General features: G+C 40.1%; 1 protein-coding gene across 4 annotated transcripts; it reads right to left on the bottom strand.

Annotated features, from left to right (window-relative positions):
* Nucleotides 1–147: 147 nt before the first annotated feature.
* Nucleotides 148–22,827, bottom strand: smurf1 (SMAD specific E3 ubiquitin protein ligase 1). Of its 4 annotated transcripts, none has more exons than XM_023957737.1 (18): nucleotides 22,538–22,827; nucleotides 12,144–12,182; nucleotides 11,929–12,037; nucleotides 11,641–11,774; nucleotides 11,487–11,552; nucleotides 8,588–8,663; nucleotides 8,251–8,462; nucleotides 8,065–8,170; nucleotides 7,835–7,981; nucleotides 6,047–6,275; nucleotides 4,594–4,697; nucleotides 4,340–4,454; nucleotides 4,075–4,253; nucleotides 3,837–3,974; nucleotides 3,630–3,750; nucleotides 3,356–3,557; nucleotides 1,659–1,743; nucleotides 148–1,584 (listed from the first exon to the last, which is right to left on the bottom strand). In XM_023957737.1, exons 1-18 carry the CDS (start codon nucleotides 22,590–22,592, stop codon nucleotides 1,485–1,487), a joined length of 2,217 nt encoding a protein of 738 aa, XP_023813505.1. In that variant the 5' UTR covers nucleotides 22,593–22,827; the 3' UTR covers nucleotides 148–1,484. The 4 variants fall into 4 exon arrangements, with proteins under 4 accessions (XP_023813505.1, XP_023813506.1, XP_023813507.1 ...); XM_023957738.1 differs by having other exon boundaries at nucleotides 1,659–1,734; XM_023957739.1 differs by having other exon boundaries at nucleotides 8,086–8,170; nucleotides 22,538–22,826.
* Between the last annotated feature and the right edge of the window lie 358 nt (nucleotides 22,828–23,185).

Genomic DNA, 23,185 nt, shown 5'->3' with positions numbered 1-23,185 from the left:
ATTAAATAAATGTTTTTACACAAATGTAAAACAAAAAAAAAACACTTTCTATGAAAATATGCTGTTAAATATATTTTTCATTCCATAGTTGGTTGAATTCCTCAGTTTCTGTATTATTTTCTAAATCAAAAATGAAAAAAGCCAACATTAGATTTTCTTTTCAATTTAATTCATTTAATATAATCTTATTTACATTTTATTTTTTCATAAATGTTTAGTACATTGTAAGTTACAATACTTTGCATCCATTACACAGTGAACTCTGACCCTAGAAAGAAACGTCGTCTGAAATCATAATAATGCTTTTGTAACAGTCTTCAATCCACAACAGAGTTAAAGGTTTTTCCGTGTTTTATTCCACCTTTAAAACTGATTTCCTTCTTTTGGGATTTTTCATTTTTATGGCGTTTTAATGGGCTGTAGTGAACAGAAGATGGGCAGAGAAAGGTCATGGATAAAAGACAGCAAGATGGGCATTGTAACATGAATAAAAGGCTTAGAAAACATGCCACAAATAAAAAACTCCCAAAAGTGCCTTTATGTTTTCATGATTCAGGCTCATTCAGATACAAAAAAAAAAAAAAGAACATTATCCACCTTTAGAACATCAATTGAGTTAGATTTCTAAAAATTAGAGCAGGGAATATAATCTCCCTTTGACTTTATTGTAACCTGGTATATAAAAACACCAACTTTAATCATACGCTGCCAGAGTAATTCTCCGCAGTGATATGAATGCTAAAAAAAGGAACAATTCAATAAAACCCACTTTGTGGATTGCTTGAACTGCTTGAGCGTCAAGCAGTGGAGGGGTAACAGATTAGCACGAGCTCGTCGTAGAGCATATAGCAGCTTGGTCAGTCATCACTTAGTAATAAATAATAAAACATCAGAGTGGATGAGAGTGGTCGCCAAACCGAGGATCAGGCTCATTTGATCGTTTTTTTTTTTGTCTTTTAAACAGCATAACTTGAGCGCCATGCTGGACACACACATCGACATTCACACCAACTCACACTCTCCATCATGCACCCGGACATAAAAACGCACATCAAAGTGGTTAGACGTGAAGCATGAGTTACAGTCGCTCAGACAGTTCTTTGCTTTGTTCTCCGCTCCGAAGTCTCCGCTGGCGGGCCGGCGTGTGACTGTCCGGTTCAGTCCAGAGACTCAAGTGCGACAAAAGTTCTGTTTTCTTGTGGTTAGACATTCAGAAGAATGACATCATAGCTTGTTAAAACTGAAGGGTAGAAATGCTTCTCCAAAACGGGTTGAAAATTGGTTTAAAATACTTTTCTGCCCTGTCCTCACGCTGCTGTGCTTCCTCCCGCCGCCACGTCGGTCCGGAGGCGCACGGCGAACCGCGGGCGGTGGGTGTTCTCGTGAGGCTTTTTCATTTTGGGAGGGTGTGTGTATTTGTGTTAATGTGACACAGTTGTGTGCAAGTGCAGGCGTGACTGTATGAAGAGTCGCCGGTGGACACGTCACTCCACAGCGAAGCCGCAGGTTTCCTCCACAGCCGTCAGCAGCTTCTCATAAAGCTTCTCGTAGGACTCGTATGGAGGGATGTCTATTCTGTTGAAACTGGAGACACAAACACTTTTTAGTCCACACTCGAGTGCAGGTGGAGGGGAGAGCTGCACCGTCTGCATCCTCACCATGTGTGAGCTTTAGGCAGGTTGTCTGTGTTGGCGTCTATCAAGTGAATGGTGAAGAGCCTTGGTCCTGCAGAACCTGTAGAGCCTTACACAGATACATTCTAGTTATCACTGCTCTTCTTCGGAAAACAGATCAGATGAAAACGGCACTCTGGAGAAAAAGGTTTTTTTGTTTTTTAAGGGAAAATGATCTTGGACGTTTGTTAGAACCAGGAACAGAACAGAACAGAAGAGTCCTGCCAGTTCTGCCGCTTTACACCAAACAGTCATGAGAAAGCAACACTTCACATTTATCCTCATGTCTTAACCGCTAAGCGTCAAACTGATCTTCAGGTCAGATGTACAAATGGATCCGGTTTTTATTCATCCTGGAGACACAATCTAAAATCTTTCTTGTTTTGGTTCCTTATGCTTTAAGCAGAACTGACAAGGCTAAATTTAAAGACATATCATCGAGGCTCAAAATATAACGTTTTAGAGAGAAAAAAAACATGCTAGAAAGGGTGTTTTGCTTAGAGACAGAGGACTTATTGTTGCATTTAGACATGTGAGAACAAAGTGGAGTCGATCCATAGAAGAGCAGCCAAAGCAAATGTTTCATTCCACTTTTTCAGATTTATAACAAAGTAACTATAAAGTCTCCATGAGGAAATAAAACCAAAGATCTATATGTTTTATGAAATGTCAGTCTTTAGGGGTTAAAACTTTAAGTTAAGGTCTCATTTTTCTTTTTTCTGCTAGAAATCTCCAATTATTTCTTTTTTTAAAGAGTTAGAATAAAAAAAAATCGAGTTTTTGGGGATTTAAACATGTTTGTGTGGCATTTTTCTGATGGGAGGACATACAGAAAGAAAATGACTAATTTGCACAACTCAGAGGTGAATTTCTGATGACCCTCTGCTGCTCTGCAGAAGCTGTCCTAGAAAACAACACAAGTGTTTTGATTTTGGCTAAACACCATAATCATGAATAAATAAAACACTTGCAACGCTTTTACAATAAATTAAAATAAATGATTGGAGTGGGACTTGAAGTTCTTAGTAAATATTAATCTCAGTTATGGTAGTACTCAATTATATTTAAAACTGAGGTTGAATTAAAACCATAAACTAATAAAATCTATTTTACTAAAATATTAGCTTCACGTTTTGCTTATTTGTGGTTTATTTTTACATGAAATAACTAAGATTTGATGAGGAAAAGGCGATTTTTTTGGTGCACTGAAAACGATCCATGAAAAATATTTTGTTTATTTTTAAAGTTTTATATACGTTTAGTCTCTAGACTTGCCACTAAAAAAATATTTTTCTGTTTTAATTTTTAGGGGTTAAAGTTATCCAAATGAGTCATAAAATTGCTGTTTTGAAAACTGCATTTTCCCACTTAAAAATGCAGATCAGAAATATTATAGGCTTAAAAATAAACAAGCAAAATAGCCATGAGAATAATTAGCCTGACAAAATTAAATTAAGTAAGAAGGGCTACCAATCATGAAGGAGGAAAGATTTTGGGCCAAAGCTCTGCTTAATGACAAATTCTTCATCGTGCAGCAAGATACTGAGGTTCAAAGTTAGTCCAAGTGTTTAAAAGCAGCTTAAGGACTTTTGGTTTCATTTCAGATCAACAGGAGAAACTAAAGCGTTCGTTTTGATTCAACGGTTAAGTGAGTTTACTGAGTGAACCAGTGCTCGACCCACCCTGCAATGCTTTGAACCCCTGCAGGGGGACGCGGGTGGAGCCCGTGACGAACTGCAGCAGACGTCCTCTCCTCTCCTCGCTGAAGGCCTCCACGGCCTGCCAGAACCACCGCACCACATTACTCTCACTTGTGCAATGCTTCAGGCGGGTGTTGGTCTTCCAGTCTGCAAGATCTATCTTCCCAAGTCCACCGATGATTAGCTGGACAGATTGGAAAAGTGGGTTTGAGTGTCTTGCCTTCCTGTTGCATGTAAACCCAAACGAGACGCGTACCTCCAGTTCTTTGTGGTCAAAAGGTTTGAGAAGATGCTGTGGGATCAGCTCACCGAATCCCTTCTGAAGAGCCAGAAACTGAGCCTCGATTCCACGCATGAACCTCCAGTTCACATACAATCTGGAACACCAACAAGTTTATTTACCTCATGGAAAAAGCAGATCCTTCCCCCGTTTGTCATATATAAAGCGCTAGTGTGTAATCACCTGACGTATTCTTTCTTGTTCTCCTCGGTGACCGCAACATTTCGGCCGTTTGGTTTGAGTTCATGCTGTGATAATTTCCCAAAGGCGTTGTGCTCCACACAGAACGTGTGGTCAAGGACTGAAGTGATGTCATTTTCTCTGTGGACAAAAAAAAAAAAAAAAAAAACCTTAAAACTGGAGACCATAAACAAAAGTAAGTCCTACTAAACTGCTTGCTATCGAGGTAACAGATACTCACAGTATCCAGACCAGGCTCTTGTGCAACTCCGGGTCGGTGGTCTCCAGGTCGTTGAGCTGGATGGGTTTGCCCAGCAGCTGCTTGTAGAATGGCAGCGTGAAGCTACCGTTGATGTAGTGACCGTGGAAGACTGCCAGGCCCATCACACGACCCACAAAGTGGAAATACGACAGATGGTCCTAGGAAGCAGAGAGAGCCACAGAGTCAGAGGATTCTCCTCATCCTGGCCCTCAGACGGGACGTGGGGGCTTCAGAGGGAACTCACAGGGTTGATGGAGGAGTCGGGGTTGATTTGCAGGGTGTAGATGTTGTCCGTGGAGTACTGGAACAGGCCGTAGTAGGGGTTCAACATTTCATGACACAACAGGTACAGCCACTCCCTACAATAAAACAGAAAACGGACTTCTGCTAACAAAACCTTCTGTTTAAATAAAAAAAAAAAAAGATTTGATGGGATTTGAACTGCTTGATGCCATCTGCTTATATTTATACAATAAACAACCATCAACAAATGTTTACCTCGCCACTCCACCATAATCAAGGCCCTCCTCCCCTCTGAACTTCACCATCAGCCGTTTCTTCAGGTCCTTAGGCCTCATCTTCATGATCTGTCGATATGACTCCTACAAACACACAAGTGCTTAAATGTCATCTCAATGTCAATCTTTTCTGACCTTTTGATAGTATTAAAAATCCTGCCTTATAAATTGCTTTGGTGGCCACTAGAGGGAACTAAACACGATAAGCCTGAATCTTCCAAACATCCTGACTGAAGAACTAAACCCACTTTTGTTTCCATGCAGATTCATTCTGTGTCGTCATCATAATTTATTTCAAACTAGCAGCTAAAAGCTCATTGCATTAAGCAGAATTAGTTTGGAGATTAACTCTTGAATGTTAGCCTGAATAGAGCAGGCAAACATTTTTTATTTAACTGTTTGTGCAGCTAAAAATGTTTTCGTTTTGCAACTTTATTGGTTTAATTATCACTGATAAAGTTTTTTTTAATTTTACAACCTAAGGGCAGTTAAACCCTGAATGCTCTCTGCAGGCCTTTTGTTAGCTGCAGGTTTTCTCTTTTTACAGATCCAATAGATGTAACTTATTCTATCAACAAGTGCATCATCCACTTAAACTTAGAGTTCAATTAAAAAAAACGAATAAAATCTATTTCTACGTATTTCTGATTCGTCAAACCATAAAAACATCTTTCTTTGAAGTATTCCTTCCATTAATATTTGGGTAAAAAAATTGTTTTTTATCAGAAATCAGGAGTTTGAGGATAAAAAATAATGGAGGAGTGAACTGAATCATGAACTTATGAATCTAAACTAAATTCGTTCAGTGTTTCTGCCGGTGATCTCTGATCATGCTTCAACCCTTTAACAGTGAGGCTTTAGCTCAGGTGTTTACATTCATTCAACTTCTTTAACCCTTTAAACTGTTTCTACCATAACAGTCGCTTTTCACAGCGTCAGAATCAGCTGATTTACGTTGATGCATGAGAGTGACAGGATGTCAAAAGGTGTTTATTATTTAGGTGTTGCCAACAACACTGGCGTTGAAGGGTAAATGGCTGCTTCTCATCTGAGTTGGACAGTCAGAGTCGAGGACGAGCTCATCAGATCAGATTTAGCCGAGACCTTTAACTTACTTGTGACTAGCTGTTCTGACTATATTTTGATGCAACACTCCTCCAATATTGGTGTTCTTTGTAGGTTTTTTGTTAAACTAAAACTTAAGGGCTTTAAATAAATCAGTTTTTTTTGGTGAAATCTTACAGTTCTCTTAAAAAAAAGTGCCTTTCTAAATGTGTTTTTCTGTGTAACAGCTTCCAGGACAGAAAAAGCTGTGAAGGGATTTGTTACCATAAAAATAGGAATTTAACAGATTATATAAAACGATTTTCTGAATAGTCAACAGTAATGTTCCACGTGGACAGCTTTCTCCTGCTCATGCGCCTCCCCCTCACCTCAAAGATCTCCTCTCGGGACACCTCGATGCGACAGTGTCCTGCCTGTGGCTGCTGCAGCGACAGCTCGTGGCGGAGCAGCTTCAGCTTATGCACCAGATCTCTCTCGTAACGCGCCGCCACCTCCCCGTCGCCTCCTCCGTTCCCGCTCACTCCTCCGCCTCCCCCCTCCTCAACCCCCACATCCATCTGGGGGACCTGGGATGACTCCTTGGCCTGGGATTGCTGGCTGGAGGGTTGAAAGCAGCAGGAAGTCAGTGCATGGAAAAGCGGAGTGGGAATAATGCCAGGGGAGTGGGCAGCACTGCAAAGCGAGCAGTTACTCCAGACAGCTGGATCGACAATCAGCCCACATCTCTGTGAGGAGCACCTTTCAGTTTTACCATAAACACAGCTGATGGTTAGAGGAGCACACTCAGATAAGACTCAACACATCTGCCAGACAGATGTGGGCCGAGTTCTATGATGAAGGCAAGATTCAAAGTGAGTCTAAAATGAAAAAAATGTGGAGTTTCAGGAAAAGATCCAGAACTGGGAGACTGACTGGATTGAGGGTCCTCCTTCAGAATGTTTCCATCAAGCAGACACTGATCGTTACTCTGTCAGCTTGATTAATTAAGCTGTGCAGCAGTGGGCTCATAATTAGCAGATCACAAGTTCAAGTCCAGGACTTTGTTTTAATCCATTGCATCAAGTTTAAAAGTAGGAAATCCTGCTTTTTGTCAATAGCTCTACCTGCTAAAATCATTCTTTTTATTTAAAAATGAAGGAAAAACCTTATTTTGTAAATGTCTGAAAGTAAATGACACATTCAGGTGTAGCTCAGTCGTTTGTTGTACATGTGGCTGCATGATCGGTGTAATAGAACCAAGAGTCGTGTGGAAAAGAAAAAAAGCCAGATTTGAAACAAGTTAAAAAGAAAAACAAAACATGAAAAAAACTTCCAACACTGAAAATTATTTGATAATTGAAAAAGATTGAAATCCATGTTTTTAGACATTAAAGACATTTTACAAAGTTTTATGTTGTTTTAACTTCTCTTTGTGTTACACCTTTCCAAACTTTTCCCAAAATCAGCACAGTGGAGATTTTTTTTGTCTCATTAAGTGCTAGGATGTAAAAATAAGTAAATTATTATAAAAATGAATTATTTTGCTCCCAGACACTTCTAACAATAAAAAAACTAGATTAAGTACTCAAAAAACCAACCCTAAAAACAACATTTATTTTTTGTTCAATTTTAAGCATGTTTTTTTTTTTACAGTTTACTAAATGTTTACTAAAGTTAGACTGGCATTTATTGTTATTATTTTGAAAGCAGAAACTTAGATTTCTGTTCCAAGCATAAATTCTAGATTTAGATTTTAGGAAGATTTATGCAGATGGGCCAATTAAGATCGTATTTTTATATTGTTCACATTTTCTCCTAAAATTAGTAATTTCCACTTTTTACACTAGTTTTTTCGTTACTGTAATCAAAACAAATTACAATTAGGTACATAAAAACTAAAAAAAAAATCCCAAAACATTTGCAGAGAACTAGCCAGGGCGTTCAGTTTGTCAACTCCAGTTTATCTATATGGCTCCTTAAAATGACTTGAGTCAAATAAGGCGCCGTACGTTAAAAGCTGTAAACATCAAAAAGCAACAACAATATTAAAACAATTGAAGGTAAAATAAAGTATGAATAAGTGGGAAATTGCACTTTTAAGAAGTCCAAAGGTTGGTTAATCAGTAAAGTTCTGCTCCTGAACTTGGTGGCGTTGGGTTGTTCGGCCTTGCACATACCTGATGATGTTGTGTAGGCGTGGGTCTGTGAACTGTGTGGTTCGATTGTTGTGGTCGACAAAGTAGATGCGGCCGGAGACGGTGCTGCGGATCTCCCAGCCGACAGGTAAAGGGCCGAGCTCCTCGCAGCTCACGCTGGCCAGGTCCCTGCAGACACACAAGCACAATGTTGTTGCCTCATCGAGTCGCACTCTTTTCTGCAGCAGCAGCGGCTTGTTCTCAGGTCTCACTTATTTCCAGTGAAGTCATACCGAGGTATCCGCGGATCGTGCCAGGTGCTGACCCCTGTCTGTGTGTGAAGGAAGTACACCTGGCCTTGAACTGTCGTTCGCTGCTCTGTTAAAATAAACAAAAAGGATTTCACCACAGGTGTCAAAAAATGCTGAGAGATGTTTGACCTCATGCTTTAGACTGACCATATCCTTCTGGTAGATCAGGCGGTTGATGCCCGGGGGGTCTGTTCTGGGGGGTGTGGCCGTGCCCTCTAGAGTCCTGCCCTCGGATTCGTTGCGTCTGCAGATGGTTCTCCTGAACAGGGGATTCAAGCCGGCAGCTCCACCCCCCTGCAGCACCGGTGGAGTCGGAGTAGGGCAGTGGCTCTTCGTTGAAACACCCCTCAAAAACAGGCCTATGTGGAGGGAAGTGCAAACTGAGTCTTCCCCATGAACAAAAAAAAAAAAAAAAACACTCGACAGGACGCAACACAATGTCCCTGCAGGATAAACTGTCCTAAAAGGTTTGTCTGCTCCTCACCCATCATTCTCCAACAGTCCTCTACAGTCCACTACAGGCCCACCATTGCCAATGCGGTCCCGGGTCTGCAGGCTCACTGGAAACCAAGACGGAACACAGATTAAGACTTTCACTTATCAGAAAAAAGCTATTTTTCTGCCTTTTTGTGAGGTTTCTACCGACAAATCCATTCCCAGCTTCTCAGCAGTGACCTGACCGTGACCCTAACATTCACCCTCAAAATGTTAAGGTTGGTTTATGCTCTGCAGCAAGCAACACGTTTGTTCACAAACAGCTACAGTCAGGACCATGAATATTTGGACAGAGACACATTCTTTCTAAACTGTAGATTACTATCACAGTGAATTTTAGATAAAACAACTCAGATGCCATTGAAGTGCAGACTTTCAGCTTTTATTCCATGGGTTGAACAAAAAGATTGCATAAAAATGTGAAAAAGTAAAGCATTTTTTAAACACAATCCCTTCATTTCATAGGCTTGTTAAGTAATTGGACAAATGAAATAACTGCAAACAATCTCCACGCCTTCTCCATACTTTTCTCTTTCCATCATTCTGGTAGAGGTTGATTCTGGTCCAAAGAATGTTTTTCCAGAACTGTGCTGGCTTTTTTAGATGCTTTTTAGCATTTACCCTCTGTATGTACTTTCATGCAGTCTTCTTTTTATGGTAGACTTGATATTGATACGCCTACCTCCCGGAGAGTGTTGTTCACTTGCTTGGCTGTTGTGAACGGGTTCCTCTTCACCATGGAAATGATTCTGCGATCATCCACCACTGTTGTCTTCCGAGGACGTCCAGGTCTTTTTGTGTTGCTGAGTTCAGCAGTGGTTTCTTTCTTTCTCAGGATGTACCACACTGTTGATTTTGTCACTCCTAATACTGTAGCAATTTCTCGCATGGTTTTTTATCTGTTTTCTCAGCTTAATGATGGCTCCTTTCACCTGCATGGAGAGCTCCTTTGACAGCATGTTGTCAGTTTACAGCAAAATCTTCAAAATACAAGCACGAGTCCTCTAATCAACTCGAACGCCTTTTATCTGCTTCACTCATAATGACATAACAAGGGAATTGCCCACACCTGCCCATGCACTACCATGGAATTCAATTGTCCAATTACTTACAAGCCCATGAAATGGAAGGATTGTGTTTAAAAGCTGAAAGGCTGCACTTCAATAGCATCTGAGTTGTTTTATCTAAAATTCACTGTGGTAATGTCCAGAAACAAAATTAGAAAGAATGTGTCTTTGTCCAAATATTTATGGTCCTGACTGTATAAAAACAGGAAGTTTGGTCTTTTCTAGTCTGAACATTAGAAGTTGATGAGAAGCTGAAGAGCAGAAATCCAACAAGTTCCCCACAGCAGTGACAAAGACACCCAAATGCTGGCTTTGGGTGGATTTAGGAGGAAGAAAAACCTTTTTGAAGCAGAAACAGAAGATCCGTGGTTTCTAAAGTACTAGTAGAGGAAAAAGGAGACAGAAGGTGAGGGATCTAACCCAGGTCAGATCACACCATTCAGAACGCACCAAGGAGGAACGCTAGTGTGCCAAGAAAAAGGAACTAAAGTCCAGATCAGTTCTCAACTGTAAGCACTAGATGGCTGGTTCCACAATCAGAAACCTCTTTTTAACTCCTGGGTTTAGATTTAAAATCCAGTTAGAGTTACATGCTGCATGTTTCTCTGTCCTGTGATAAACAGCTCTTTAAAGTTCCCTACATGACCTTTGGAGTCAAAATGGCAGCCACACTGGAGTTAATAGACCACAGCAACAATAACGTCTCCTGCTTGATTCATGCCGTTTAACGTTTGATGCACAAAACCAAATTTTTTGATCTCCTTGGCAACTAGACATTTCACAAACCCCACCCACATCTTTTAAGAGAGTAACAACTGTTAAGATGTTGTTTGGTTCAGATCCGCCCCAAGCTGTTTCCCATTGATAGAGACTTCGCCATAGCTACGTCTTTAGAGTTTTGGAGAGGAATGTTGTTAGCCTTTTTAGGGAATCGATCAAAGATTAGGTACAGAATATCCTTAAGGAATGTGTCCAATGGAAAGTTAAGACTCATGAAAGGGCATTTTAAAGATGGCTAACAGGGTCCATGGTAGGCCTCCACAATAAATCTCAAATTTATGGTCATCGTAATATCAGCCTTGCAATAAATGGTTACCTGAAATGTTTACACACATGCCAAAACAATCTTATGGCAGCTTGAAGTATTTAACAAATTAAAGATAGCTCTTTACGCGTTTGACCAATCAGATGGAGCCCTTTTATTTTCAATACCTGCCTCCCATGTAGACGAGGGATGTTTGGAATATCAGTTATGTAGACTTTGATTTACATAAAACTGTTGCAGTAAAAGGAAATGAAGTAGGAGTTGTTTTAGTTTTGCTTTTTCTTCATGTATCGCAAGTCATATCGTCATCGCAATATTGATCACAAATATCACACATTGCAAGGTTTTTCAAATCGCGCAGCCCCAGTCAAAGGTCAAGAATCCTGCCCTTAGCTGTTAGTCGGGTCCTCACAAGTTGTCAAGTAATTCATATCCGCCCTTATGCCTCAGAACTACAGACACATTATTATACAGGTGCAAAATAGAACACATTTTTTGTAGTGTAAATGAGCAGCAGGATGAATAAAATACATTTGTTTAATCGCTTCAATTTGAAGTGTTTACAACCATAATGAATGTAAGTGTACTTTAGCATCACTTGTATGTATGTTCTTAATTGTTGAGGTTGACCTTTTTGTTCCATGATTTGCCATTACTGAACAGTTGAAAAAAAAAAAAGACAAATATGCCTTTATATCCTAATAGTAATGTTGGCAACTCATGGAGTAAAAAAAGGGACTTTTGTTGCATAAATAAATAAATGTGTAGAGCCTTACCTACAATCTGACCTCTGACTGCATCACTGTCAGAGGGGTTAAGCTTACATAGATCTAGTCGCTGGTCTGAAATAAGTAAAAATATAGATTTTTATACATTAGAAAATGTGTAGACAAAAACAAAAGGAAAAAAATCAAACTGGATAGGACTTACATCCCGTGTCTTTTAGCCTGCTGATGGCGTTAGAAAGCAGTCGTATACAACCCAGAAACCCCGCCCCCTGTCGCTTGTGAATCTTCTTGTGGTTCCATATGCTGATGGTGATGGAGTCAGTCTTTCCAATGTAGCTGAAACAACAAAGTTCATCAGATTTCTTTCCTTGGCAACCTTTGGAAAAAAGCAGAAGTGTCTAAAAAAAGTAGAAACACAAACATTCTCTGTGTTGTGACCAAATGATCTCATTAAAACTCCTGTGAAGGAACAAAAAGTTGTTTTGCTCACAGGTCATAGTGCTGGTTCCACTTGGGGTCCAGTGTGCTCTTGACTGTGTCTGTGGAGTGGCACTGACCCGATCCATCTACCACCACCTTGGCAAACGGATCTGGAAGGCCTGCAAAAAAAGTAAAAAAGTTGGTTTATTAGCAATAATTTTTCAATCTAAAGTGTTGCTTATTACTGCAAAAGACTCCTACAATAATTTATTAAAAACTACTTACGAAAGAAATCTTTCTTTGCGAGGTTTTTGGCACATAATACTGCAAGAGAAGAAAAGGCACAGTTATGTGGCTGATTCCACGGCGTGTGGGCTGCTGGGATGAATTCTGGTATCATTGCTGCTCAGAATAATGTGAGAATAATAACGAGAAGAACCTCTTTTGTGAATACAGACGGAGTTTAATACAATAAATCATCATTTCAGAATCACGGCACACTCCGCCGCCCACAGCAAGAGTGACGTCTGACACTTATCCTCTCTAAACTAAAACAAAATACAAAAATTAAAAAAAATAAGATTTTTACACAAGAACAAAAATAAACCTTTAAGATCCAAATGACAATCAACGGCTTCATAACTACAATGTTCATCATCATTTTTGCCAAAGACTTGATGACTATGTCCACTCTGCAGGATGTGAACAGACCAAACCACCGGAAAAAAGTCACACGGTTCAAGACAGCTGTTCGGTGGCAGCCTATTCCAAAAAAAGCACAGACACACACAGATAAAAAAAATAAAAAAAATAAGAAGAAAGCCAGAAAGTTTTTCTAGTATTCTGGCTGCTGAATTTATAACCACAGCTCCACATTTACCCACAGACTGTTTGCAGCCTTTCCAGGCACAGCAGAGATCAGATAAGCTTTGGGCCTTAGTCACATGCATCTGTAGGAGGTTTGACCCTTAAGGGTGCGTTGGAGTTTTTGGGTTGTCCGGGCTGTGGAAGGTCGTAGACAGGAGCTGATGCAGGTGTGTCTTGCAGTTCCCTTAAGGCTCATATGGCTACCTTATAGGACGTCATGACAATGGAACAGACCATTGTCCTGTCTGAAGTAAGTATTGTGTAAGTTACACACACTTGTGACACACAAATGATGCTGTCGTACAGTGCCCTTACACCACACTCTAGCAACTAGAGTCTAGTAAGGTGTGTGTGTACTAGCTTATTAATGACTGCATTGTAATGCTGCACACATGAAGTGGGCAGGTGAAAGTACCCATAGGACGCCCGGAAGATACCCACACAAACTGCACAGTACATACTTACTTTTTTAAATTCTAACAGTCAAGCTATGGACACACCAGGCTTGTGTTGTGCACTCTTGAACATGAATTTTGTCCATGGTGTTTACACTGGACAAGCAGGGAGGGGCTGCTTCTTCATTTTTTTGCTACCGTCTCTAAGCACATGTCCGCCACCTACAGTTGGAAGAGGCTTGGTGCGAAATGTTAAAGCGGTGCAAATGTCATGAATCTCGCTTCAGTCTTGTTTCTTTCACAGCTCTATTCTGAATGAAAGATTTGGTGTCATATAATTCCAGCCAGGAACAAAGTGCAAAACTGGCATTTCCATGAATTGAAAGGGATGCCATTGGTTACAACCAAATCCAAGTCCCTGACTGGTCAAAGTTCAACTGGTCTAACTTTCAACAAGCGGATGAGCATTTTGCACAAAGATCCCGAGAACGGTCTTTAAAATATGTGTAACTGAGTGAACGCGAGAGTTTTGAACATGGAAGCCCGAACATGACTATACGTGACTTCACATACACTTTTCATTGGAAGTGGCTGCTTAAACGTGTGTTGTCAAGGGTGATGTAAGGGGTACTTATTACTGACGCTTATTCATCTGGACTTTTGTGTTTCAGCAAAGACTTTAGAAATAAGAACTGGACTCTGGTGAACCATAAATGAGCGAAACTTTAAACTCGTTCGAAGGCTTAAATTTAAGCCTAAAACCATTATCTTACAACTAAATCATTTGAATCTGATCTTGTTCATCTCTGGAGCCGTTTACCTCTACGAATTTAGTCACCCAGTGGCTTCAGATGTTGTAAATGTGATGACACATGTGTGTCTGGTGCAGCCTGGTCTATTTCCTTATGAGTAACGCACCAAGAATGGCTGCAGGATATCCTTCCATCTTCCCCATCAACAACTTTTATTCCTCTAGCCTTTGACTCACACATACCACACAGGAACATCAGCTTTTCTTTGGAAACAATACAGTTCCTGAAGAACAGAATCGGGTATGAGACCAGCTGGCGAGAAAGGGAATCTTTTTCCGACTTTTGCCCTCTGCTGAGCGAGTCTCTGCTCTCATATTCCCCTATTTCTACCCAAACAGCTGTTAAACACGCACTCATTTAGCTGATCCCTCTTTTATTTGCATCCGGAAAAGGGCCAGAGTGATCCTCTGTTGTGTTTTTGCAAATACAAAGACAAAACTATGAAAGTAGAGCAGTGGTCCCCAACCCCTGGGCCACAGACGGTCCATGAGACAGTTGGTAACGGGTCGCAGAGAAAAACACAAGCTATATATTTTCTGTTTTACTTTTAATCTGATTCTGAAGGAAGTTTTATTTTGAAAAACTACTGGATTCTCCCAACCATTTCCGACTTATTCCTGACGCATGTCAAGTCGCTCGGTCACGTGCCGAAAATGCGAAAATACTTTCTCATATCGCGGCTGCGCTTGGAGCTAAATTGAAACCCCAAAGCTAGCAAAGTTAACAAAAAAATAAATGTAGAAAATAGAAAAGAGCCAGAGAGGAAACAGAACAAGAGACCTTGACTTCAAAATAAAAGACCTCTGCATTTAACAGACAAAAACCAGGAATCTTTACTCCAAATATGGATTTCTTTTGACAGTGTTCCCACAGATCATATTAATAATAATGCAGAATATTCAGTAACCAGCTGTCTGATGTTATGAGGATGCTGCTAAAAAGGTAGATTCTGGTTTTCTATTATAATAAGAAAATAACAGTTCTTTCCTTGTACTTATCCGTCACACCTCAAAAGTGGGACGCGGCTGAAGGTGGCGTTTGTTGATTTTGTTACTTCCACTTTGACAGTTATGGGTTGGGGGAAAATCTCTAACATATTTAATGGTTCCTACAAACTCTAGAGTACAAATACTCAAATTAAAACAGCTGCAGATATTTTACATAGGATGAAGATTAACTTTATCCTCAAAAGTTAGGTGAGAACGCAGTTTCGCTTTAATTGTGTCACAAAATATGCAGTGTTAAAGAAGAAAATGAAAAAGCATTTTGGAGGATTGATCATTAATTAAAAGGATTTCTGTTAATCCATTTATTTGTCAAATTAGATATTTCTAATTGAATTTTGCAAACATTTACTAAAGAACTTTTTGAAAATAAAATGTAAAATGCCATTTTCTTAATCATTTTAATGAAGCAACAGAATCCAGTTTGGCGGATTGTTTTTTCTTTTTAATTTTGAGTCAACAAATCCAGCTTCATTTTGAAAATGAAAAAAAGCATTTCTGGTATTGACATATTTTTATTTATGCTACAGAAATTCTTCCATAGTCTGTGAAAATGTTGTCTGACATTAAACCGGTCAATGGCATGAAAAAGGTTGGGAACCACTGAATTAGATGGAAGCCATTGAGGAGAAATCAACTGTGGAATATGAAGAAAAGTCTTTTTTATGAGCAAAACTTTTGCAGACGAAACAAAATCCTAAAAGCTTTAATCTCATTAAATTTACTGGAGTCAACACATTTGTTGAGGTTTTTTTTTAAACAGTTTTGACTTTCGCCTTCAACTTTTTTGTAAATCCTAGAATATTTTCTCATCGTGTGGCAGCGTTGACCTCTTTCCAGCATCCAGACTTGCTTGTATTATGTCGAGGCCAATTAGCTTTCAATCCGACTAGCTGGCACGTAAATCTGAGCAGCACGTGCAGCTTTCATGAACAAATTAACATGATCCTGCTCAGTCACTGACGCATTCATTAGTCTCCGTTTTCCACAATAAACTCCTTCTTTTCAAACACAAAAAGACCCCCCCCCCGCTCTCTTTAACCTATTTACATCCATCCCCTTTGGATTTCTACGCCTAATGATCCCGCCTCCGCGTTCTATCCCGACTGTTCACAGGTACAGCGGATTGTGTGAAAGTAACAGGTCTTTTTTGAAAAGCATGCCATTGTTTAAGTCCAATACAATCAGCATCAGTGATGGAGTCTTCGAGCCAAATTAAAAAATTTGGATAAAATAAAAGCTATTACTGAAAACTGTCAAAATGATGAATGCCATGAAACGTCTGTCTGCAGCTTCCAATAAGTGAGGCAAAACTAGGCTGGAGCAGGGTTAACCCTCATCGTCCCTGAAGCACATGTATCCTTTTCATTGAATGGCCAAATTGTGGAGCAGTGGACCAGCTCTACACCCTCTTTAGGGTGCTGGAAGGTTCGTGGGAGGTCGCTCATCCAGTCCATATGTGTTTTGTGGATTTGGAGAAGCCGTTCGACTGCGTCTCCCGTGGTGTCCTGTGGAGGGTGCTCTGGGAGTATGGGGTCTGGAAAGCCTTACTGATGGGTGCCCAGTCTCTGTGTTACCGAAGTATATTGGACCTTTTGCCGGTGCATGTTGGACTCTGGCAGGGCGGCCCTTTATAACCGGTTCTGTTCATAGTCTTTATGGACAGAATTTCTAGGAGCAGCCAGGGGCCGGAGGGGATCTGGTTTGGGAACCACAGGAACACCTCTCTGCTCTTTGCAGATGATATAGTCCCTTTTGCTTCATCGAGCCAGGACCTCCAGCATGCATTGAGGAAGTATGGGGCAAAGTGTGAAGCAGCTGGGATGAGGGTCAGCACCGTTAAATCTCAGGCCATGTTTCTTGACTGGACAAAGGCAGTTTGCCCACTCTGGGTGGATGGAGTGGACCTGTCCAAGGTGGGGCAGGAGCGCTCCACCATAGGCTGGCAGGACGCTCCCTTAGTGATACAGTGAGAAGCATGGCCACCCGTGAAGAACTCAGCGTAGGGCCGCTGTTTTATTCACATTGAGAGGACCCAGTTGAGGTGGCTCGGGCATCTAGTTGGATGCCCCCCGGACACCTCCCTGGGGCGGTGTTTTGGGCATGTCCCACTCCGCAGAGGCCCTTGGGAAGACCCAGGACACACGGGAGACACTACGTCTCTTGGCTGGCCTGGGAACGTCTTGGGGTCCCCCCAGAGGGCCTTGAGGAAGTGGCCGGGTGGGAAGTTTGGGCATCTTTGCTTAGACTGCTGGCCACGTGGCCTGGTCCCAGATGAGCGGAAGAAGATGGATGGGTGGATGGATGGATGCCCAAAAGAAATGTGTTTTGCAGGTTTAAAAAAAGCACTTGTTAAAAAGGTACATCGCAGTTCTAAAAAGGCACAAACCAACTCCACCTACAGCGCCAAGCTGCAGGATTAGCTCTGCTTCCACTCTGTCCTTCTGCAGTGAAGGTGGTACGAATCCTGTCTGATAACACAAACTACATTTAGAGTTTCTTTGAATCCAAAAAAGTAAATTCATTAAAACAGGGGTGTTTTAGTTTATCTTTAACAATGTGTGCTATTGAAATAGTTTTAAACCTAAGCTGAACCACAAGCAGTAGGTGATTTTCATTAGGTAGCACACTGGTGTGTGCAGATTCCTGGTGATTAAAGTCAACAAAGACATCAGAGATGCGAAGGAAAAGAACATTTCTGTAGTAAAACTGCATTGGCTAGTTAGGTTTTCCAAAAATGCAAATAAATACAAAAAAATAACTCCAGTTTTATCATTTAAAGAAAAGTAAGAATTGATGAAAATATATCAGCAAAAGTACAGGAGACAAAGCCAGATGATGTTTTAAAGACTCGCTCAAACAAAAACCAGATGTTCCTCTGGCCTTTTTCTGATGATGGAGGGCATACCAAAAGAAAATTAAGCTTAAAATTGCATTTCTGAGTATTTCTTTATTTAAATTGTTGTGAATCAGGAGCAGATGAAAAAAATTCACCCACTGGGTGGGCAACAAGTTTCCTGCTCGGAGATCTCAGAAACGGGAAGGGTGGTGGGGTTGCTCCCAACCAAAGGTCCCATCACTACATTCTTCATCATTTCATGTAACTAAACAGCAAACTTGAACTGGGATGTTTTCCTAAGCTAAAAAACCAAAAGATGAACTAATAAGAACTAGATTTAGCAGTGTTAACTTGTTAGCCTGATACTACCGACATTTAAAAATGAGGGTTTCTTTTCATGCAGGAAACTCAGAATTTTTTTAATAGTGAATGATGTTTTAGTTTAAGGGTTATTAAGGCATCAAACGCGATGAATAAAAAGGCATTCTCTTTAAGTTGTTTTTCGCCATTTCCACTTGTTTCATGCTAAAAAACAAAAAAAGAGGCACATAAGCACTAATCACAGTTAAATAAGACAAGCTTTAGTAAATAAATGAGAATATATGTTCAACAAGCATCCTGCATTAAAGCAAACTTCTGTTTGAGTTAATAAAATGTTATTTTTTTGGTTAAAACCTTTTTTTTTTTACAAGATGTGATTCATAAAACTAACTTATTGGTGTCCTTTTAAAGTCATTAGTGAATGAGCTGATAATAATAATTGATGTTCACGGTTAAAACAAAATGATGGATTCAGAAATGCAGCAAGCCATACAGATGAAGCTTTATAAACAGATTAAACTGTGCACTGATAAGAACAGGGTCTAAAAAAGACCCTGTTTCCCCCCCTTTTCCCCCTTTTTGTTCTATCGTGTTATTAATAAAATATGCTTTGAAATCACAGAAAATCTACAATAATCTACAATCCAAATCTACTACAGCTGCAGTTCAGACATGCAGGTCTTTTGCAGAGGAAGATGCAAAAAGCTGTCTTTGAAATCTGCTGTGTTTAGACTACAGCAGGTAATGAATGCTATATGAGCCAGTGTGATTGATCTTCCGTACTTCCTAACAGCGAGTTGGCTATAAATTCAGTGCAGGAAGTCTCTGGCCAGTTTTGCTGACGTCTGCGTTCTCACATGCAGGTTTCCAATAACATCTCGGGCAGTTTTCAGGGACTGCAGTTCATGGGTAAAAATGGCCGTGGGCTGTCAGGCATCCTGCTGCTTACGCAACGCTGCTCATTAATAAACATCCAAACGATCAGCTGACTGAAAACATTCAGACGAAACACAAGGCGGTTCTGTAATCTGTTTCTCAGACTTCAGAGTTCTTTACAGGCTATTTCTGATGTAAAAAGGCACAGAGAGAGAATTGACAATCAGATTCTTGTTTGGCGGCAAGCAGACAATAACAGCGTCTCTGAAATGTGGCCCAAACTTGCCCGAGTCCCTTCCACAGAATCACAGGCCTTTTTGATGTAGGCCAAACAATCGCTGTCTGGCAAAATAAACAGAGCAGGTCAGCCTGACAGCACAGTGCTCCCGCCAGCTTAATGCACAGTCTTTACCCAATAAAAATTCCTATAATACCTGTGTAGGCGGGGCAAACTCAGGGGAAACAACATTTGACAGAGTCTAGGCTGGAATCAGGAGGGAACGCCTCACCAGCACACAAACACTCTTCATTTTTCCATCACAAAACAACTTAAAAAAATAAAAAGACAATCGCTCATGGTTTAGCCACTTTTCTCCCAGTAGAGAGTTGTATAAAAATAATCAGCTTTTTTTATTTTTAAGCGCCTTTTAAATTAAACAATCAAACTCACGTAAATGCAAAATAAATAAGCTTTATTGATATAATGAAGACCGATTTATTGGTGGGGTTTTGAAACCCATTCAGGGTGTATTCAGACCAGACACCAAAGCAGCAGTAAAGTGTTCTACCTGACATTGACACAGACTGGGAAAATTGGTCAGTGAAAAATAAAGTTTGAATACTGAACTATCCCGACAAGGCCTCCGAAGCGCAAGACTTCCAACATTTTTGCCTCCCGTTGCTTTGCCCCACCGTTGTAATTCCTTGCCAATGACTGAAGAGATCTTTAGTCACATGGTTTTGTTTCCAAGCTTTGATCCGGAACATGAGTCCCTGGGTAAAGTCAGTCTAGATATAGTCCAAATGCACGGTTCAGGACTTTATCTGGACCAGACTAAGCGGACTCTGTACGGACCAACAAAATAGACACTCAATTTAACCTCTGGGTGTATTCAGACTGGACACATTTTTTTCGCTTAAAGTGAACCAGAGTTGGTTTTAAATTGGCACCACAAAATGAAATGCTGATAAAACAAGAAATTTTTACTTCAAAAACTAAAAAAGTGAAGTTTTGTTTCCATGAAAGAAAATCGTAAAATTGCTGTGAAGTTTATTCAACCATAAATTCTCAGATCAATGTGCCATTTTTTAACTGAAAATCCCCATCTTTGTATCTAAAGCTGACTTTAAATTTATGTGTGAAACACAAATATTTGGTTCTGTTGATTTTTGTATCACTTTTAGCTTAACTGTAACTATCCTCTCAACTGTAAAGATTCTGGCTTTTCTTTTTCACATTCAGCTTGAATGAGTGACACCTTGGGGAGTAAATATAAAGGCTTTATGGGAAGAAGTAGGTCAGGTTTGTGAGACTTGCTCTAGTAGACAGCATGTATCTGCTCTAATCCCTTAGAATGCAGACTTTAGACACAGGATATAGAAATACACACGTGCAGCAAGTGTCTAACCACTTAAACCACCATGTCACTTCAGGAGAATCGCAAACCTTCCACAGGAACAGCAATCACTTTATTTCCACTAATGTTTTTTCTGCACCACTTCAAATAAAAAATAAAATTTCAAATAACAAGGCAACGATGTTTTGCGTGTGTGCTTATTTAGTTTTGAATCAGGCATTCTGCTACATTAGTAAAAAAGTTCATTTCCAGTTTAGGGTTACCCTGCAGAATTCCCATCAAACATGTCTGTTTTGTCTGATTCTGAGTAAAATAGAGTGGAAAAGAAAATGAGTCAGAGACAATTTAAAGTTTGACAGAGGTTGGACTTGTGACATAGAAGCTACAGTCGATAGGCAACAGTCTCCCTGCTCCGCTCCATTCTGATTAATCCACTTATAGACCACAATATCCATGCATGGCTCTCTTTTCTTCGTCTGAGCTGGCATCTGGCTCAAAACTGTACAGCTGGATAGCTCCAATATTGCTCGCCATTTTTGTTGCACCAGTAATGGTAGGTTGGGGATGTAAGGGGCTGGGAGAGCGCGCAAACAAATGGGTGACGGGAAGTGGGGGTGAGCTTACTCTGTGCCAACAGTCCTAGGCACAACACAAAGGCAAATGTCAAATGAACCCCTGCAGCTCTAAAGAAAACGACAGGTTTTTTGATTTTGACTAAAATGGGCATAATCATATTTAAAAAACCACTGGGAATGCTTTGAAAATAGATCAACAGATGAATGGAGTGGGTCTTTAACAGAATAAAACAGTGGTTCTCAAACTATAATACATACATATTTAGATATATCCAATAGTCTCAAACTAAAATTTGTATTAAACATAAGTATCCATAAATAAAGTCATAAATTGACATTTGCCATCAGTAGGCTGGTCAGGTTTTAGTCTAAATCTAAAGGCCTTGACATTTAACGTGAAAAAATTGTATTGCTTTGGTGCTGCCTGTCAAATATAATTTCCCTTAATAACCAAAATATAATCAGGATCAATTCGGTCCCAGTCAGTGATGTTAGTGTGTTAACACACAAAAAGTAATAAATTCTTAACTAAGGATTCATTATACATTATAAAAATGCCCCTTAAAAATTTTGCATAGTTAAAAACATTAAAATGAACCATAGATTACACAATCTTGAGCTTTAATTTTCTTATCTTTTTCATGTCTTTATTGTATTTATTATATAGGTACCAAATATATTAAAAATATCTGCTGGATAGGAGCTTTTTTGGCCTAAAATAATATTTATAAAGATCAATTTAAAAAAAGTGTAAATGAAGGCTCTAACCCTGACAGTAGATCTCAGATACCTCAAGAACAAACTTCAGAGGAGGCAGAAGTTCAGCGAGTGTAGCTCTAGCTAACACCAGACGATCGATGGCTGCAGTTAATCTAGGGTAGCATGTCATATTAACAGACAAATCAATGTCTGGAGAGGCTGCAGGTCAGCTCTCATTCTTGTAACAGAGCCCATAGGATTCAGCAGAAGCGACGGGGCTCGGTTGTCTGTCCACCCTCCAAATATGGGTGTAGCTAGCGAGCGTTACGAGTGGTCAACATTTACTGCAGTGTTGTAAAGGCTAGCGCTAGCATCCTACTAGCCCGAGCAGCTAATTAAGTTTTTCAACGACTTGGTAAAAGGCTGCAGTTTCACCAGCTCGTCATTGCGGCGTTTTCACTTCGCTCAGCCGTAAAACGAGCAAAAACTGTCAATTTATGAATTGCTCGTACGGTAATTTTGTTAGCATGGCTGCTAACAAGTTAGCTGAGCCTGCTACAGAAAACCGGATGTTTGGGCAAAGAAGCACCGAAAGGAGACAGATTGACTACTTACACATAACACAGCAGAGATATGTGGACTGGGGTGGTAGTTTTTCCACAAAACTGGTACTGCAAACAATTCATCATGTAATTATTTCCTTTGTATTTTTACCTGTCAGTCGAATTTTGATGCTGGACCCGTTCCTCCGACTCCCAGGATTCGACATCACTTCGGGAGAAAAAAGGATCAGTCAAACTTCCCCTCGGAGACAGCCCTCCGGAAAAATCACAGTTTCATGAAAGAGCGGGACCGCAAAGACTTCACTACAAGAAGACGAGGGCTGTTTTCTTCATGGATAAAAAGACATAATTCCGCCGCAAAGTCCTGCGCTCCTTCTAAATCCAACAACACGGGAGAACATTTTCAGGCAGGCTCAAGCACGTAGCCGGCTGACGTCATGTTCTTGACGCTACGTGCTCGCTCCAGCAAGTGTGCGCGCGCCAGCAAAACATTTCTCACGATTTTCAAAACAAATCTTCTCCGAAAATTAATAAATTATTATTATTATTATTTAAACAAAACACGAGAGTAGAGAGAGGGGAAAAGAACAATTAAACAATCTATGATAAAAAACAATACTTTACTCAATATTTTGAGAGCAATTTAGTTTTAACTCTACAAGAACTAAGGGATCTTGAGGGGTTTTCCCTTCATACAGTGACCTAAAAGTATACAAATGAATTTAATATCAACATTTCCCTCACAGATAGACATTAATTCATTTTCCAAGTAAACTGTTTTCAACAAACACATATAATC

The sequence above is a fragment of the Oryzias latipes genome, chromosome 8 (genome assembly GCF_002234675.1).
Source record: "Oryzias latipes chromosome 8, ASM223467v1".
In the NCBI taxonomy this organism is placed as follows: Eukaryota; Metazoa; Chordata; class Actinopteri; order Beloniformes; family Adrianichthyidae; genus Oryzias; species Oryzias latipes.
This window is presented reverse-complemented; position numbering and strand designations above follow the sequence as displayed.